The sequence below is a fragment of the Aspergillus lucknowensis genome (genome assembly GCF_044049455.1).
Source record: "Aspergillus lucknowensis strain CBS 449.75 chromosome Unknown BJX67scaffold_9, whole genome shotgun sequence".
Classification (NCBI taxonomy): domain Eukaryota; kingdom Fungi; phylum Ascomycota; class Eurotiomycetes; order Eurotiales; family Aspergillaceae; genus Aspergillus; species Aspergillus lucknowensis.
The window spans coordinates 245,460-264,103 of record NW_027263553.1 but is presented as its reverse complement, the minus strand read 5'-3'; the positions used below and the strand labels follow the sequence as shown (position 1 = coordinate 264,103).

Below are 18,644 nucleotides of genomic sequence, written 5' to 3'. Positions count from 1 at the left end.
CTACAGTGGCCTGCCTCGCTATGCGAACTTGCGCCTAGCTCCTCACATCAGGCACCGCAGGCACCGTACATATATCCCCCCGCGAGCACTCCATTGCATAGATAGTTTCCACGTCACGCACCATGTCCACCACGCCCTCGAAGACGCTGTCCGCTTTCAACGACGCGTAGAGCGATCCAACCCCATTCTGGAGTTCCTCGATCGCCCGCTCGGCGTCCTGGACCTCCGTTCCGGGCTGCACGCAGCGGAGGAGATAGTAACACGGAGATAAGTCACGGTTATGCAAACAAGCGCGAAGACGGCAGAGCAGCATCGCCAGGACGTAGCAGCTCTGCATGGTACAGCAGGAGAGATAGGGGAGAGACCGGGGGTACTGCGGTCTGGGTTGGGGATTCGCGAACGCTCTGAGAGTTGCTGATTCGGTGGAGGCCAGGGATATCGGCGGTGGTTCGAAGTAGTGCGGGTTTGGGGGGCGGAGGTGGCGGATTGTCCTGGAGAGGACGAGGGCTGATCGGAGGCAGATGTCTGTGGACTCTGGGACGGTGAATGGGTACGTTGAGTCGACGTCTAGTGTCCAGGCTTGTGAGGGAGATGGGGTGGGCGCTGCTCGAAGATCGCAGTGCTTCTCCAGTGGGAGGGGGGAGTTGCCGAAGGCGATGAATCTGTGTATCAGGATGCGGGCGCTGCTGGACGCTTAGCTTGGGAGCATATCTTTGCAAGACGAGCTACTGACGTATGCACAGACAACATGGCAATGAGCCGCAGGTTCCGCGCTGCGGAGGCTTCGCTTCCTTCGTGGCTTGTCGCATATTCAGCGGTGTCCAGCTTCATGCCGAGAGTGAGGACGGCCGAGTCCAGTCTTCGGATCTCGTCGGCTGTGGCCCTGGACAGATTCGTCCTGCTGCGCTTCTTTGCGAGCTCTTTGGCTACACTTCCTGCACGGACGAGGACGTGTTGCGCCTCCATTAGAACCTCCCAGGGCTGGCGAGTGTCAACATTGCTCAAGAGATACTCGTCGTATAGTGAGAATGACATACCTCGCGCCGACGACGGAATTCCGGATACGGCGTGCTTATGCGAGGATCATCCGTCAACATGATAGGGGCCTGGGAGACTGTCAATAAAACTTGTTTTAACCCCGACGACACCGCTATCATACCGAGTGATTCGAAATAGATGACTGCGAAGCCAAATACATCTGCACAATTAGTAGAATGCCGACGAATAACGAGACCAGAAACGCACCGTCATCCACCACGCGCGCCTCTGCGCATCCGACGCGTCCGGGCCCAGCGCGTGAAGCGATAGATCCATCGCAGCGGCCAATGCCTGATGCGCGCGAGAGCGCATGTGTCGCTTACTCCCGCGCTGACAGTAATCGTACACGGACAGCAGCAGGAGGGAAAGAATCGGCTCGAGGCTGGCCGGGGTATCTGGGTGCAGGGTGCTTGAGGAGCGGAATGTGTAGCTGGAGGGGTAGGTAGGCATGTTAGAGCGGCGGTTGTCGGTGCTAGTTTCGAGGGCTTGTTCGGCTGAACGCACGAAGAGCTGTGCGAAGGATCTCCGTAGCGCGGTGGCTGGTTCGGACCGCGGGTCTGGGTCTTTTGCGAGGGGGATTAACACCAGGAGAGCTGATGCGGCGAGGGTGAACGGCGAGGTTGGCCAGAAGGGGAGGGCTGATCGGTCGGCCTGGGGGGAGAGGGGGGTAATCTCTGTCGGGCAGTCTTCATACTGGGGGAAGGCGGGTGGTGGCAGGAGCGGGAGATATGGGTGGATATAGATGTAGTAGGCGTTTATCCTTCAAAATGGTCAGTCGTCTGTCGTAAATGACTGTCATTGACGCAGGCTGAAATAAGTACAAGTCTCTTTCACACCCGTAGGCCCTAATTGATGTTGTGTTGAGATACGTGTGCCTTGTCACGTCCGATGCCGTCTTGCTGCTTCCGAGGACTGTTGCGCCCGGGGTGCCCATCACGCCCCCGTTCAGGAAGCTAAATGCCGGGAGAGTTTTGGCAGTGTAGGCTCCCGCTGACGGGGGTATGGGGCTGTTGACCCGTTTCAATGGGGAAGCTGGCGGGGTGTCAGCATTAGACGTGTCACTCACGATGGGGGAGTGGCACCTGCACTGTTTGTTTTGACGGAAGTCGACAGGAACCTTGAATTATATGGATCAACAGGGGCGGGGGCAGTCTGCTGCGGATTTTGCCAGTCTGCTTCACTGTCCTGGTGCTTGGGTTCTGTCTCAGTACTGCTGCTCGGAGTCTCGCGTGAGGCATGGCAGCCCATGGTGGTGACACTGGGTCGCAGAAATAAGGATTTAGAGACATGTCTCCGAGAAGGAGTTTCAACTGCAACACACGGGCATGTCCGTTGTCATCGACTCGCTATTTGCTTGGGTTGAACCCGTCAAGAATGTTGCACCCCTTGCGTTGGCCCCGGTCCGGCACAGTGGTTGACTGAGTGGCAGCTGCGTCTTCGTCCAGGAATGCCACCTAAATGCGCGAAATGAACCTGCCAGTTTGATGCCAGAGAGCTTCTTGGTCGCTTCGGTGAGACGTCGGGGCACAGCACCACTGATCGTATCCAAAAGAGCTGGATGTCCTGCTTCTCCACGTCGTGTGCAACGACGATCTGTTCCAACAATACGACCCGCTTCTGGCTCCCTCAGTCTTTCGATTTCTCTGTCGGAGGATGTCCCGCCGAATCCGAAAGAGGAATCTGGCTGGAGAAGCCCTCGAGCGTGGCGTATCAAGCATCAACCCCAGACGGCACGGATGCTAAAAAAAGACGACGACGCAACACCACTGCAGGGGCAGACGTGGCCGATCGACTGGAGTTCCGAGACTTTTGATTTCACTGCTCCATCGATCATCGATTGGAGCGCCTCCCGTCCAATAACCGCAGTGCCCTACCTCGTATTCAGCCACGACGCCTGTCCCTGATCGACAATTCGAATGCAAATCCGCCCCTCTCGTCGTTTGCTTCCCCATCAAGTCATGAGAGCCTCTTTCGAGTGCAACATCGATTCCTGCGGGGTCCCGGCGGATCACATTTAACTCCTGGCTTGCCCTCGCGGCCGTTGCACACTTCACACGCGCGCGAAAACTTCCGCAGCGATGAAGTCTGTCCTTGCGATCGCCCTCCTGGCCCGGTACGTTAACGGCATCTGCGACCGGGAGGAAGAATGGCATGAGAGCGAGGTTAAAGCGCCGTACTGGTTCAACGACGCCTGGTACACGGACAAGATCCCGTGGTTTGAAACCAACGTGAGGGATATCCAAGACATCTACTACTATCACTGGAACCTCTTCCGCTCGCATCAGCACGACATTAGTCCCGACGGCACCGTCACCACCGAGTTCCTGGAAGACGTGCCATGGCAGCCCGATGTTCGCGGCGTCCTCCCGAGCGCCGTGCACTTCCACACCCGCGAGTCGCGATGGTCCTGGGACCGCCGCGACTGGGTGGAGTATGTTGACTCGTGGTTCAAGGAGGAGAGCGATCCTTATCAATTCTCAGAGTCGTTTGCCGATGCTGTCTGGCAGCTGTATCTGGTCGACGGCATTGCGGACACGGCTGTCAAGCACCTCGACGACCTGATTGCCATCTACGAAGGCTGGGAGACGGGTACCTCCCCGAACGCTGGATACGACGACGCGAAGGGCATGTTCTGGATCGAGCCACGGACCGACGGCATGGAGTACAGCATCGCGAGCATCGATGCCTCTGGAGGTTCCGACGGATACAAAGGGGGAGACGCCTTCCGACCCAGCTTCAATGCCTACCAGTATGCGAACGCCCGAGCCATCTCCAAGCTGGCTGCCCTCGCCGGCCGACCGGAGGCAGACGAGTACGAAGCAAAGGCAGAGGCTCTGAAGGCGAAGGTGCAGGAGCACCTTTGGAACAGCACGCTCGAACACTTTGTCGACCGCTACCACGCTGACAACGAGAACGTAAAAGCCTGGGACTTCATCCGCGGCCGCGAACTAGTCGGATACACCCCCTGGGCCTACGACCTCCCGTCCGACAACGACACATTCGCTCAAGCATGGAAGCATCTGCTCGATCCCGACCGATTCGCCGGCGAGTACGGCCCGCGGACCACGGAGCCCAGCTACGAGCACTACATGCACCAGTACCGGTACGACGAGGCGACGGGCAAGCCAGAACGCCAGTGGAACGGGCCCTCGTGGCCGTACCAGACGACCCATGTGCTCACGGCAATGGCCAACCTCCTAAACAACTACCCCGTCTCGACGGAGACAGCTCAGCTCACCAACGCCGACTACCACAAGCTGCTCCTGCAGTTCGCGAAGCTGCACCCGGGGACCAACGACTCGCGCGTGCTCGAGGAGAACTACGACGCAGACACGGGCAAAGCCGTCGTCGGCCTCCCTCGCTCCCCGCACTACTTCCACTCCGCGTTCGTCGACATGGTCGTGACCGGGTTCGTCGGACTGCGGCCCCGCGATGACGACGTGCTCGAGATCAACCCGCTCGCGGACCCAGAGCTCGTCGACCACTTCTTCCTGCACTTCCTGCCGTACCACGGGCGCCGCATCGACATCGCCTGGGACCGGACGGGCAAGGAGTACTACGAGGGGAAGGGCCTGACGGTGTGGGTGGACTGCGACAAGGTCGCGCATTCTGACAAGCTCGAGCACCTCACCACAAACATCACCCAGCACATCGACACGTACGATCCGCGGTCCAAGGCGCCGTCGGTCCGCCTGACCGAGGAGCAGGAGTACCCGCGCGGACGCACGTCGGAGGCGGACGTGGACGCCACGGCCATCCACGAGGTCCTCGACGGGAAGGTGTGGTACTTCCCCGAGATGACGAACGGGTGGCAGACGCCCGTCGGCAACGGGACGGAGATATGGTTCGAGATCGACTTCGGGGAGGCGACGGCGATCGAGGACGTCGAGATGAACTTCGCGGCCAACGAGGAGCAGGGGACTGCGCCGCCGATCAACTACAAGCTGCGTGCGGAACTGGCAAACGGGACCTGGGTCAATCCCACGGACTTGGGTCCTATCCCGGTGGACTTTGGGAATGGCAGCCAGTATGACGGGTGGATTGGGCAGAAGCTGATCAAGCGGCTCCGGTTGCTGTTTACGCCGCGGGAGGGCAAGAAGGTGCATCTGGTGGAGTTTTGGGCTTATGAGAAGTTTGGCGGTTAGGGCGGGGCCTTTCCCTGCTAGAGTGAGGTGAAACAGCTGTTGAATATTATTGCTGGTGTTGTAGATGTTGTGCCTCTAGTTTTGAATCAAGTCCGGTTCCCTGCATCTTATACTTTCGCAATCCATGGTAACAGTACACCCATATCGTGGGTCTACAATCATACGACTCGTCATACACGCTCTTTAAATATAGAACACCTCGACCTCGTCGCCGTCACGACATATCCCAGCGCATCCAGCCACCAGCATAATGTCCAAGGAAACCACCCCCAACGCAGTCGAGCTCCTGAACCGCCTCGCCACCCTCCTCCACCGCGAAGCCCGCAACCTGCAACACAACCGCTTCGACCGCAAGCGCATCCAGTCGCTCCTCCTCGAGTACGCCGCCCGCGCCGAGTCCGACGGCCGCCTCATGAATGCCTCGCGCCAGCACGCGCGCTGCGTCGACCACGGCGTCTTCCTCGCACACACGCACCTCGAGCTCCTGGACTGGCTCGCAAAACACAACTACACGGTCCCCGTCAGCGCGGTGAAATGGTACAGCTGGCGCAAGGTAGCGTCGCGCAAGCATCGGCTGCCGTCGGTGTTCGTGGCAAGGCGGCATGCGAGCGAGTTGCGGGATTTGCTGGGGAATGTGGTTGAGAAGGCGGAGTTGCTGTATGCGGATTTGAGGGCTAATGAGGTTCGTCTCCTTGCTTCTTGTCTCTATTATGCATAGGACAAGGGGGTTTGTCGTTGCTGATGGGTTGGTTGCAGGTTGAGATCCCGGCTGTCGCGATTGATTATCGGCAGGTGACGCCTCAGGAGTCGCTCAGGACGCCGCCGGAGGGTATGTCCATGTATTTACTCCTAGTTCCTAGCACCGGCTAATTGATATAGCACTGAATGAGTTGCTGGAGCGCGGGGTGTCGGTGGAGGCACAGCTGAGGGATGGGAAGTGAGCTGACCTCCAGCTGTCACGGTTTGGGATTACAGGCCATATGTAGCTTTGGATGCGAAGTATATGATTGTGTATGGTTGTTTTCAATTGATTTTCTGTGCTTGACGTCTTCTACGTCGTCGAAGCCAGCCCTGGGCCAAGATGCTAGGGACGAGCATCCGTTCGTTGAGCCATGGCCCTACGTCGGACCTGTGGAGAGGATGAAGCCCTACCAAAAAGGGGAAGTATATATTTTACACTTGATTGCGAGTTTAGCAAAAAAAAATATGTGTATTTTCACTGGGGTTTCAGCTAGCATCATCGCAGCGCGGCGTTACGCAGCCTTTTGAAGCGGTTATACAACCAAGTAGGTGTTTTCGTGGCCACTCGAGCAAATGCAGAACAAATACTCTGAGAGTTGAATTGTCAGTGGCCTTTACCCCCGAAATCTTGGTTGCCTTGTGACCGCCGCAGTCATACCTTGTCTTGTCTGGTGGTTTCGGCAGCTCTCCGTACGCCAGGGAGCGCCTGTACCAGCTGTGGTCGAAGGACCAGCGGATTCGAAGCAGCCAGAATGAGCCAATTAAGGTCCGGTGGATGCCGGTTGCGACGAGTGAGGAGGTTAATGGTAGGCAATCTGAAGAGGCTTTCTACTTGTACACTAGCCTACATGCCTGATAACGCGGAGTCGTCAGGTCACTGGAAGATTCAACGTTACGGAGAGTCACGAATTTTACTTAATGGCACCATGCCTTCGGTGATCTGCCCGTTTGTCACCCGGAGCCGCCTCACAGGACAAGAGGAAGCGCGGTGCTCTTGCAATATTGGAGAACCAGGCAGAGAGAATAAGCGAAGCCTGTTCCGCCGCGGCTGGTGGAGAGGGTATTCTCCCGCTAACCAATACTCCAAGCACCGGGTCGTGCAGACTTGACTAAGATAGACAAGACAGTGTGGAATTTGGAGACATCGTGCGTTGAGTACGAGATTCCTGACGTCGCGTGCCCTATGAACATCAACGCCAGATCTCCACACAGCTTGGCCTCCCCAGATTTTGGCCCAGAGTGAGGTTTTGGGGTTTTGGAGTCGCCGGAGATCTCCTTGCAAAAGACAAGATTCCCCCACGTTGCATGGGTGGCTTTCGAGGATTCTCCAGTATATCCCTGCTTGCGTCTCGTTTGCGTGCCCTCTGTGCTCGACCTCTTCTTGCCAGGTGCATCCTGGACGTATACGCCTCTAAATGCTCGACTCCCTCAAAATCGACTGGCGAAGCCATGGCTGGGCCATCTTCTATTGCGGGATATCCGCCATCGGGGCTCTCTGCTATGGCTACGACAACACCTACTATAACGGCGTCCTCGCCATGCAACAGTTCAAGAATGACTACGGCACGCATCGCGACGAGAACGGGAACCTGGCCCTCCCTTCCTCCTTCCAGTCGCTCACTGCGTCGGCCATCTACATCGGAGACCTCCTCGGCGCCCTGATAGCCGCCCCCATCAACGACCGCTGGGGCCGAAAGTCCACCTTCTACTTCGCCTCGTTCTGCATCCTCGTCGGCGGCATCTGCCAAGTCGCCGATACACTCCACCACGAAGCAATCATCGTCGTCGGACGCATCCTGATCGGTCTGGGCGTCGGCCAGTTCACCGTCACGTCCCTGCTGTATATCGGCGAGGTGGCACCATCCGGCATCCGCGGCCCAGCGCTCATGATGTTCCAATTCCTGCAATCCTGCTCGCAGCTCGTCGCGTCCGCCATCAACCAAGGCACCGAGAACATCAACAACTCGCTCTCCTACCGCCTCCCCATGGGCGGCCTCGTCGTCCTCCCGCTAATCATGTTCGCATTCCTCCCATTCACCCCAGAGAGTCCCAAATGGTACATCTTCATGAACCGCCGCGCCGACGCAGAGGCCTCCCTCCGCAGAATCAACCGCAGCCAACGACACTACGATCCCACAGGGGAACTCGCAACCCTCGAAGCAGCGAAGCGCATTGAGGAACAACAACTGGAATACTCGTCATGGCGCTCCGTGCTCAGCGACGGCATCGAGCGCCGGAAAATGGTCTACTCGGCGGGTGCAATGTTCAGCCAGCAGATCTGCGGCATCCTCTTCTTCTACGTGTACGGCGTCGTTTTCGTCCAGGAGATCGGCGTCTCAGACCCCTTCATGGTGCAGCTGGCCGTGAACATCGTGCAGATCTTCGCTGTCGGTGCGTCCGTCGTGACGGGGAATAAAGTCTCGCGGCGGGCAAATCTGATGGTCACGAACGCGATGATGCTGGTTGCGTTCATTGTGATCGGGTCGATCGGGACACGGCCGATGACCACGTCATCGCAGTATGCGATTGTCGTCTTCTCGTTCATTGTTGTGGTAGGGTTTAATTTCGGACTTGGGCCGTTGGCGTACACGATTGCGCGGGAGATGGCGGTGGGGGTGAACCAAAATAAGATCATGTCGACGTCGATTGTTGTCTTCTATTTCACGACGTGGCTGGTCTCGTTTACGGCGCCGTATATCTACTATGACGCTGGATTGGGGCCGATGCTGGGGTTCATCTACGCGGGGACGACGTGTTTGGCGATGGTGTGGACGTGGTATTGTGTTGGGGAGACGGCAGGAAGGACGACGGCGGAACTGTCGCTGTTCTTTGCAAGGAATATCCCAGTTAGACAGTGGAAGAGCTATGTTTTCGAGGAGGAGGGGAGTGGGAATATGGGGACTGAGGGGGAGAAGGCTGAGCATGTTGAGGATGATGTCTGAACTACATAGCAGATTTGTATGATACTGCATGATCTGAAGTTCATTCTGGACAGAAACGCCACTATCAGCAAGCTGATTCAGTTCACGACAGTCGAGGAGCTTCTCTTCTGCTTCCTTGCACTGGCTTTCTGCGCGGCTTCAGCGTCGCGCATCGCCTTTCTCATTTTGGCCTCTTCTTCCCCGTAGCGCAATACATCCACGTCGGACTGGCTAACCATCAACCACCACCCTTAGCAGTTCCGCTCGTTCGCAATGTGTCTCGCCCAACCCTCCATGATCCGTTCGAGAGACAAGCTATCATCTTCAACGTGGAGTCGGGATCGCCTCGAGTCCTTAACGGGTATCATTCTGTCCCTTGTCGACCGAAATTTGTAAAACCTCGCCCATACGCCAATAGCGATCACGCCGTACACATCCAGGACGTTACCACCTGCTTCCCAGGCGCGAACCATGGTGAGGCGAAGCTGGCGCCTGACAGTGTCCCGTTGGGACGTAGTTCCCACCTTCAAATCGGCCATCGGGGCGTTTGCCTTCGAAAAAATGACTTTGTGGGTCGACCTGTCGCGGGCACGTGGGTTAGTCGTTGGGCCGCGCAGGTTGCCAACAGCGATGTTCGTCCTGCGAAGGTCTCGTTGGGTTAGATATGCCGCCCGTTCGATCGTGAAGCATTGTGGCCATGGATTCTGAAAGTAACAAGAGAATATAGCTGCCCGACCCTAAGTGGTCGACTTGGTTCTGCCGTGGATGGAGGTTCACCGGTCGATTGGGGCCACGAATTTCTTCGATGTCGAGCCTCGTGAATGGGGTCTCTGCCAGGTGTTGGGCTTGCCGTTGGTTTGCGGTCTCTCGACGATCACCTGTTATTATTGTAGATGTTTGGGCTATGGTAACCACTCTGCGTTACAGGTGCCCAGGTGGTGTCATGCTAGGGCAAGAGCGACCCAGAGGATCCTAGCACCGAGATCTGCCGGGGATAGGCAGAATGAGCCATGGAGGTGCGAGCTACGGGGAGATTCAAGATAACAAATCCCGGTGAGCAATTAGAGGGATGAAAGTAGACGAAGAATCCGAGTTGCCGACGAGCTATCTAGTAATATTTATACCTGCCGGAAGGCCAACGATAGACTTCATGTCCACCTTAAGGAGCCATTCAATAAGCAAAGGAAGAAAGTAAAGCAATTAGGGAGGTGGCAACGCAATGATGCTGGTCAAGCCTCACCTATGTTGGATCAATTCTTGATCCATTACCAATGATCATTCACCGGTCAACAGACAGGAATACGGCTTCGACACGAAGTGCAGAGATAGACTCAGGAAGGAAATACAGGTTACCGACAGTCTCTGGTTTACCCCAAGCGGACTTGACTTGTTATCCTGAAAACATAAGAAAAACCTGAATGATACAGAATGACACCCAACTAACTCCCACGACTAGCCTAACCCAGCAACGCTACCACGATCCCCTCGGCTCCTGAATCGGCGGACTCCTCTCACGACTCTCATACTGCACAGTAACGTTATCCGTCCGGCGGATCGTGTTCAGCGGCAGACCACGGTTATGCGCTGCATCCTCGCGGAGGATGCTCTCCTGGCTCTCAACACCCGTGAGAGTCACGTCTGTCTTTCCTGTTTTCTTCGAGCCTTTGCTGTGGTCATACGAGTAGTCGTGGAGCTGCTGGCTGCCCTTGTATCTGTTGCGGCTGCTGTTGTTGTACGAAGAGAACTTGCGCTTTCCGAGGACGCGTTCGAGGACGGGCTGGAGGGTTGGGATGCAGGAGGCTATGATCACGACGTCGGATTCGACGCTGGGACAGTCAGTTCTGGACGTTGATCCGTCTGAGGGGAGGAGGAGCTTACTTTGTCCATAAGACGAGATCGGCAGTTCCATCTACTTCATGTCAGCATTGTTCTCTTGCGGAGCAGCTTAATGGGATGGTTTGGACGTACAGGTATAATCCGACTTATCAGCAAGACCTTTCAACTGGGTACATTTCACGACAGCCATAGCGGAGGCACTACTTCGTCAGCCAGCCATCATCATCTCATCTCAAAAGACTCACATAGCTCCAAGACCCAAAGCTGCACACAAGGCAAGGCGCTTCCGGAGCGACATGTGCAGCTTCATCAGCACAGTGGAAGGATAGACGGCAAGATACAAATCGATAAACGCAGAGGAGGCTAAGCAGTCAATGCACGCTCACTTTATCCAAGCCATTGAGGATGACTCACCCCCCGTGAAGATAGCATAGTTGATCAGAATCCACACATCACGGCACGTCGCCTTCCCCTCCATAATCAGGGATGTCTGCCATAGCGCTCGCGGCGGATCGCACATGGTGAAGAGCATGATGATACATACGCCCGAAATGGCGGCGCCAGTGCCTGTCAGGAACCAGAGCCATGTCTTCTGCCAGAAGCTGGGGTTCAGGATCCGGTTGAGCATGGCAACGACAGCAAGCTTCGGGATAGCAAACGAGAGGATCCCGAACAGGAAGCTGAGTGTGTTGAGGAAGCTGGCTTTTTCGACGGTCAGGGAGTCCAGTGTGTAGGCGTGTTTGCCATATCCGATTGCGATGTTGGCCGTTGTGATAGCGCAGTACACGAGGCCCATGACCTTTATCATGATGAGACTCGGGCCGCAAGTCTCAGGAGATGGGACGTACCAGAGAGAAGACAATCAGCCAGTCGTCAACGCCAACATTGCGAATCATTCTCCCTCGAATGTACATTCGGGCGACGACGACGATGGTTGTGAGCCCCGTCAGCCCCCATAGCACCGCGAGGATTTTGGGCCCCTTGTCGTCACTCGGACTGCCTTTTCGAGGAGCATCCATGTTGACAATGAAGATTCTTCAGTGGGTGGAAGAACGGGAACCGGATGGGGGGAGACTCCGCAATATACAGATGCTGAAACATCCAGCCCGAATGTTCGAAGACCCTGAAGAACCCTTCTCAACATGGCCACTCAGAGACGAAGAGGGCCAGAAATGAGATGTATCCATCGAATTCCCCCGTCCCAAAACGTTGGACACGGCCCAGACGCGGGGATCAGCGGTCTCGCCGTTTTCCCATCGTGACGGGTCGCTACACGAACCACATCGAGAAGCGCTTTGTCCCCTCAGTTGGGGGGATTTTCCAGGTGACGTTGGAGGCGAGGCCCAGTCTTGGAAAGGGACTTGCGGCGGAAACGACGGTTAGTGGAGCCGTTAATTTACGCTGCCCCAGATGAAGCTATCCAGAGGCCGCTGATTCGTGAGACGATCCCGCATCTCGTTCCCCGGCCTGTCATTCGTTTAGCCGAGTTCTGCCTGAGTCGAAAGTCCCAGTTCCAAGGGTCTCTCCTGCCACTGCTGCCCCTGCTGTGGCCCCTGCTGCTGCACGTTGACAGCGGCAAATGCAAGTGTTTGATAACAGCTCCCGAATATGGCTATCGAGGAACCAACCCTCTCGTTACGGTCCATCCGATGACCCAGCTGATAAGGCCAGGAAAAGAACCTGTCAAAAGCACCCCCGAGCTTTCCGCCAATTTGCTTTCCGTCGCGGTCCTTCCAAGTCTCAAGTCCGCATACTGGGGGCATTTTCCAACCCGTCGACCCCAAATAAGGTTGGAAGACTCGAATCCTGCGCGCTTGTCCGCTCGTTCTCCGTCTTCTTATGTGTTGATCCTCTCGAGAAGCAGCCGACGAGTCACAATGCCCTGAAACACCCGGACCATCCACCCACGGTTAGGGCCACCGACATGCTCCATTGGGAGCAAGCAGCCCGTATACACGGCACAAGCAAGCCTCGTTCCACCGTAGCTTCTGATGGCGTCTTTCACCCTGCCATTCTTGTCTCCCCCTGGATGATGATCCCTGTTCAACGGCGATGGCGCGGGACGAGCGCTCACCATGCAGCGCCACCAGGTGTCAAAGCTCGCTTCATGGCCTGGAAATGGATCTGAAACTTTGGTGGGCTGGTCCGTCTCCCATCATCTCTCAACCGTCTCCAACGCCGCAGCAGTGGCAGCATCTCCACCCCCCGCTCGAGAGCGCATGGCCCAGCACTTTCAGGGGAAACGACGGACGATTGTTATAACAACACCCCTGGCCAGGGGTCGTTCCTCCCTCTCCCACTCGCATCCAGACCCTTCTCTCCAGATCGACTCCCTCCCCTCTTCGCTGTCAAGATGACTCAACCAATCGAGGCCGCCCGTGGTGATGAGGTCACTGTAACCACGAAGACCAGTGGGACCGTTCAGACCGAGGAGGTCGAAAGCAACGGTGATTCTCCCGTCGATGAAACCGGCACAGAGGCGAAGGAGACCTTTGACAATGAGGTCGCCATTCGTCCCAACGCCGCAGAGGAGGTACCTGATTTGCTCAAGAAGGTCACCTCTCTCGCCGCTGTGTACGCGGACAACGCCAGCGAAGATGCCCGCGCAGAGTTCCTCGACACCGCGCGGTCTCTCGTCTACGCTCTTGAGACTCCCCGCGAGGCGATGATAAGATACTGCTGGTCTCAGGTGCTGCCCCTTCTCTGTTCAGCACGGTTCGTCTGTTAATAATGTAGAGCACCATCTATGCTGCCATCGAAACATGTGTCGAGCTCGGTGTCTTCCCCGTCTTGTCAAAGGATGACACGCCTAAGACAGCTGCTCAACTGGCAGAAGCTACAAATGCTGATCCTGCCCTGCTCGGTATACCTCACCTGTCTCAATGTTCGCGTCCTAGCACCGTAGCTAAGTAAACCGCCAGCCCGCCTCCTCAAACACCTCGCCACCATGGGCGTGATCAAAGAAACCGGCCCAGACACCTACCGCCGCAATGGTTTCTCCTCTTCCCTCAGCGCAAAGCGCTACAGCGACGCCTATCCATGCATGTATGTGTCCCTCCCTCGTGTTCCCTCCTATCCCGTCTTCGCCATCAGCTAACCGAGTGGCCCCCCAGGACGGGCTGCATCACATTTGGGATGACTTCCCTCCCCGCCCACCTCAAGAAAACCGGCTACCGCAACCCCAGTGATGGCCGCAATTCTGCCTTCCAAGACGGCTACCGCACCTCCTCGCACTTCTTTGAATTCCTCAAGGACCACCCCGTGCACGCGGAGCAGTTCAACAACCACATGACAGCCTACCACCAAGGCCGCCCCAGCTGGATGGACGTCGGGTTCTACCCCGTCCCCTCCCTCACGGAAGGCCTGGACCTGGATGCCGACGATGTCCTCCTCGTCGACGTCGGTGGTGGCGTGGGACACGATCTGTCGGAGTTCCGGCGCAAGTGGCCCTCCCTGCCGGGGCGATTGGTCCTGCAGGATTTAGGTGAAGTCATTGAGCAGGCGAAGGCCATGAATCAAGCAGCTGGGAGGGATATTGAAGCCACGGTACATGATTTTTTCACCGAGCAGCCGATAAAAGGTGCCCCTCTCCCTCCTATGTAACCTTGGCGTCTGACAGCACTGTTAACCCGATATCCTATCTAGGTGCCCGCGCCTACTACATGCACTCCGTCCTGCACGACTGGGCAGACGCAGACTGCCGACGTATCCTCTCGAATCTGGTCCCCGCCCTCAAACGCGGCCACAGCAAGATCCTGATCAACGAGAACGTGATCCCCAGCACGAATGCGTACTGGGAGACGACGAGCCTGGACATCATCATGATGGCAGACTTTGCGTCGCAGGAGCGCACGGAGAAACAGTGGCATGCGCTTGTCGAGTCTGTTGGCTTGAAGATTGTCAAGATCTGGACGGCCCGGCGCGGTGTGGAGAGTTTGATTGAGTGTGAACTTGCTTAGGCTTTCTTTGGATATGCTTTATGTTGATGTTACGACAATGCGAACGAATATTTGCCCGTGAATATAGGACTAGCGGTGGACATTACGTAGTACCAGGAGGTACAATGACCAGAAGGCTGGAATAGAGTCTGTAGAGAACAGTGCTCTCAATATATCGCTTGGGACAATGAATAAAGGACACTAAGAAAACCAGGAGATGTTCTTCGTAGTGGAACTGTGGGAAATGGCCACTCCATTAAAAAGGGTCAACCCTTCTTTGTGAAGAGCTATTCTGGCTGACAGAAACCAATCCAGAAGGACGTTCGCCCGGGCCTCAGCCTCCAGCTCCTCGCGAACAACCTCATTAAAACCGGCTGCCTCATCACCAGCCCACTCCTTGACAATAGTATCCCTCACCATCCCAACAAGGCTCCCTGAGAGATCCGTTGCCTTATTATCAAAAGCAGCTTCTCTAACTCCAACCTTACCCGCCTCAAACCCCCCACCCTCCAAAGCCGCCCTCAACTTCCCAGCTTCCCGATGTTCATAAGTATGTGCGTGAAGCTACCGTCTGCGAATTCGAGATCCTGCGCGTCCGCCATGGCAGTCGTTACCCCAGGTGTTGTGTTCGGACCCCCGGCTCCGAATCCAAAGCGTGCATCCCTCCAGGGCTGAGACGACGGGCCGGTCGCATACATCAGCGTAAAAGTCCCACAGCCGACGCCACCAAGGAAGGACACAGATGAGAATTTGGGAAGGGCGTGGGGGCTGCTCGTATTTTATCCTTCAACTTGTGCTCGTAAGGTACCCGCCCCGGAGCAGTTGGCTTGAGCCCTAAACGCCCATTTGAGTTCCTGGAATGCAGGGAGGGATAAGATGCGCTTGATATATATATGAGGTGGGATATGCATGGAACTCAACGTGATCTTATACAGCTGGTAGAACTAATTGCTGACCTTCTATAGGAACGTTAGCAGCACTGCTGGAATATTTATATATCACATGTGCTTGCTTCGTAGTGTTCTTACAAAGCGGGTAGTGTATCTACGTAACGCAGGTATAGGTAAGATGCGCTAAATAAGGAATATGGGGTAGAATATGCGTGGAGCATGATCATAGAATAGCTATAGAACTAATTACTAGCCATCTAAAGAAAGGCTAGTAGTGCTGCTAGAGTATCATGTATTGTATATATGCTTGCTGAGTAGAATGCTTGCGGATACTAGCTAAATTATTAGATTCCTGCACGAAGTGCTATTATACATGGGGTCTAACATCAACCAACATTATTTCAAGACTTGCGCTCTTTTTGAGGTCTGTGATTTATCCAATTCCGACAGGTTGTTAAACAGAGGTTGAACAGATTCGAAAGTAGATGCAAGGGCTAGCCTACGGGGATTTCGACACTTGGGAGGGGCATTTTCCAATGATACCCTTCGCGTGGACGGCGCCTCTAGTCCCTCACATTTGCAGCCCGCGCCGCACAAAAGGTTTACGAAAGGTCTACGCGACAATCGAAAGCAACGCCTCATTCCACGCATCCGCCGCCTCCTGCCCACTCAACATTGAAACCTCGGTAATCGTCGCACGGCAAAGCGCCACAGTCGTCGCGGGCGCATTGCACGGACTCTCGAGCCGGTTACAGATCAATGCTGCGGGGCTCTGGATGTCCGGCGACTCGCCGAAGGGGAAGTCGGCTTGGTTGTTCGTCGAGTAGACGTACAACCCATTTGCGTTCTCGTAGTAGTTGATAGTCGGATCGGAGCAGGTGCCGTAGACGCCAGGCGTGGGCTCGGGGGTGGTAGTGCAGGTGGTAACGGTTGTAGTGGAGATAGACGTCGAGATGCTAGTTGTAGTCACGGTTTGCTGCAAAGTAACCGTATCTGTTTCGGTGGAGGTGATGGTCTCTGTTTCAATTTGGTGGCTTGTCAGCGTGGTTGTGTCGGTCTGGGTTATCGTGAGTGTGAGTGTCTCGGTTGTTGTCACGCCTGGCTCAGTTACGGTTTCAGTTGCCTCAGTCGTGGTGACCGTGGTAGTCACCGTTGGACCGGCACTTGTCACGGTTGTCGTGATGGTGGACGCGTCGGCAGTGATGGTAGTGTAGTCAGTTGCGGTAGCTGTGCAGTCGGTGATGGTCTGGAAAACAGTATCTGTCACCGTTGTAGGAATGCCGGTGCCTTCAGTTGTTGTGGTCTCGGTTGTTGTAACAGTTGTGGTGGAGGTGATTGTTGCAGTTGCGGTGCCATCACCATTGTCGGTTGTTATGGTAATGGTCGTTGTGGCGTCGGTGGTGCTTGAGTGTACAACATCAGCTTTGATCACGCCATAAACGGTTACCGACACCCAGAGGCGAGCTTACCAGTCAGTAACGGTGGAAGTAGGCTCTCCACCGTCCTCATTATCACCATCGCCCCCATGATCTCCGCCATTGCCATCGTTGTCATGATCGCCTTGGTCGGAGCCATCGCCGTGTCCTTCATCATCACCGCAGCCATCCGGCGCTACACAAGGCTTGATGTCCCAATTGAGCGGAATATGGTCACCTAACGCGGAGTATCCATCGACAGGAGCAGGGGCAGCCGCGACAGGGAACGCCTGCAGCAGGAAGGCAGAGAGTAGGGCAAGCTTTTTCAACGACGCCATGGTGAATAGACTTCAAGTGGCTTTAGGATTTAAATTTTATCAAGGATTACTTCGGCCGTGGAGGAATCAAAGCCAAATTTTAAAGTTCCAAGGACGCGTCGTGGTGGTCGCCATGGCTTATTCCCGCCATGGCTTATTCCCGCCATGGCAGGAATTCATGCACAACATTGGAGTTCTGCGAAAGAATTTTATAGCTTGTTTAAAGGGATGACCCTGGCGATCATTGATATTCCAGTCAATGAGAATTGATACGGACACCATTTCCGAAATGTTCACATTCCACGTAGTCAATAGCGTTCATTCTTTCGAATCGCCCTTTATTTTCCACATAGCAACTTTGATGTTGAGGTATTCCTGCCTTGGATTTATTGGAAAGGCATGAATCAGATGGAAATTGCTTGTCCAGTGGCGACCAGTCCTACTATTCTTCTTCATCCTCGTCGGTGTGCCAGGATCAAACTTCCCAAATGTTAACTTTAATGGCGCCACAGTGGGGATTTTCCAGCACCAAGGAGAGAGCCATCCGCGAGCCTAGTGCTGGAACTCGCAACAAATCACGAAAATATCTTTGTACACGTAGTTTGTCCATACTATAAGCGGCATGTTGTGGTAGCCAATCGAGGGGCGGACCATCGGGCAGGAGTGTATGGAACGCGAGATTGAGAGCGGAGTATTAAATTCTTCTCCCTTGTGGGATCTGTAAAAGTAAGTGTTAGCCAGGAGATTCGGGATGGCGTTTACTATAGACGAGCGCAAGATCTGAGAAAAGCAGTTCTTCGCTCATGTGGAGCCCTGCATGGAGCTTCCAAGAGGCGGCGGTGGCATAGATAATGTCAAGAATTTCCTCGGGAATTTCCTTTACGATCACATCAAGGGCGAGTTTCCTTCAATGGTAAAGATCTATCTGCTGATCGCACTGTAAAGCTGTGGCTGCGGATTCGCGAGTTGAATGAAGAATTTCCGGAAAAAATGAATGGCGATGGACATGCAAGGGCGTTCCGTACAGCAGAAGATGAGGTTGATCAGAAATTCCGCAGGCCTTCTGATAGTGGCAATGAGGAGAATATCTATGTCTGGATATGTACACTCTATCATGATTCTAGAGGGGTGGAACTTCTGGGACCATGAATCTAGCTGTTCTTGAGAATATATTCTGTTAGCGAACGGCTCCTTGAGACGAACTCGCCGAGCAATACTTCGATTCGATCTGCGAAGCGCTCACGGCGTTCAATACCAATATTTTTGAGGTCAAAATTTCCGATAACAACTTGAAGTGGAATCTCAGAATCCGTCCAAGGGCTTGAAAGATCAGCTTTTAAGTATGTTAAGAACTATCTAATGCAAATCCTTAGGGACGAGAAAGAAGGGATACTACAGACTGT

The 18,644-nt window shown here is 55.2% G+C and overlaps 6 protein-coding genes across 6 annotated transcripts; 4 read left to right on the top strand and 2 right to left on the bottom strand.

The window, feature by feature from the left end:
• Positions 1-34: 34 nt before the first annotated feature.
• BJX67DRAFT_379055 (fungal specific transcription factor domain-containing protein) lies at positions 35-2,286 on the bottom strand (the record flags this gene model as incomplete). The annotated part of the gene is made up of 7 exons (XM_071032485.1): positions 35-683; positions 734-981; positions 1,038-1,106; positions 1,160-1,198; positions 1,246-1,798; positions 1,860-2,070; positions 2,121-2,286. The coding sequence occupies 7 exons, from the start codon at positions 2,284-2,286 to the stop codon at positions 35-37; spliced, it is 1,935 nt and encodes a 644-aa protein (XP_070888481.1).
• Positions 2,287-3,116: 830 nt separating this feature from the next.
• BJX67DRAFT_379054 (six-hairpin glycosidase) lies at positions 3,117-5,183 on the top strand (the record flags this gene model as incomplete). Its single annotated transcript, XM_071032484.1, has 1 exon — positions 3,117-5,183. The coding sequence occupies one exon, from the start codon at positions 3,117-3,119 to the stop codon at positions 5,181-5,183; it is 2,067 nt and encodes a 688-aa protein (XP_070888480.1).
• A 244-nt stretch (positions 5,184-5,427) lies between these two features.
• On the top strand, positions 5,428-6,344 carry BJX67DRAFT_347481 (glyoxalase family protein). Its single transcript, XM_071028539.1, has 3 exons — positions 5,428-5,865; positions 5,940-6,012; positions 6,063-6,344. Exons 1-3 carry the CDS (start codon positions 5,434-5,436, stop codon positions 6,122-6,124), a joined length of 567 nt encoding a protein of 188 aa, XP_070888479.1. The 5' UTR covers positions 5,428-5,433; the 3' UTR covers positions 6,125-6,344.
• A 974-nt stretch (positions 6,345-7,318) lies between these two features.
• BJX67DRAFT_392038 (general substrate transporter) lies at positions 7,319-8,942 on the top strand (the record flags this gene model as incomplete). Its single annotated transcript, XM_071034882.1, has 2 exons — positions 7,319-8,810; positions 8,920-8,942. Exons 1-2 carry the CDS (start codon positions 7,340-7,342, stop codon positions 8,940-8,942), a joined length of 1,494 nt encoding a protein of 497 aa, XP_070888478.1. The 5' UTR covers positions 7,319-7,339.
• A 1,374-nt stretch (positions 8,943-10,316) lies between these two features.
• Positions 10,317-11,700, bottom strand: BJX67DRAFT_370732 (uncharacterized protein; the record flags this gene model as incomplete). The annotated part of the gene is made up of 6 exons (XM_071030958.1): positions 10,317-10,671; positions 10,724-10,754; positions 10,814-10,881; positions 10,927-11,044; positions 11,096-11,480; positions 11,530-11,700. The coding sequence occupies 6 exons, from the start codon at positions 11,698-11,700 to the stop codon at positions 10,317-10,319; spliced, it is 1,128 nt and encodes a 375-aa protein (XP_070888477.1).
• A 1,334-nt stretch (positions 11,701-13,034) lies between these two features.
• On the top strand, positions 13,035-14,640 carry BJX67DRAFT_379050 (S-adenosyl-L-methionine-dependent methyltransferase; the record flags this gene model as incomplete). The annotated part of the gene is made up of 5 exons (XM_071032483.1): positions 13,035-13,370; positions 13,418-13,544; positions 13,603-13,726; positions 13,795-14,261; positions 14,327-14,640. 5 exons carry the CDS (start codon positions 13,035-13,037, stop codon positions 14,638-14,640), a joined length of 1,368 nt encoding a protein of 455 aa, XP_070888476.1.
• Between the last annotated feature and the right edge of the window lie 4,004 nt (positions 14,641-18,644).

Coding starts and splice junctions, on each gene's coding strand:
- BJX67DRAFT_347481 (XM_071028539.1), top strand. CDS start 5,434: ATGTCCAAGGAAACCACCCCCAACGCAGTCGAGCTCCTGAACCGCCTC. Junction 5,866..5,939: donor CGGATTTGAGGGCTAATGAG/GTTCGTCTCCTT, acceptor GGTTGGTTGCAG/GTTGAGATCCCGGCTGTCGC. Junction 6,013..6,062: donor GCTCAGGACGCCGCCGGAGG/GTATGTCCATGT, acceptor TAATTGATATAG/CACTGAATGAGTTGCTGGAG.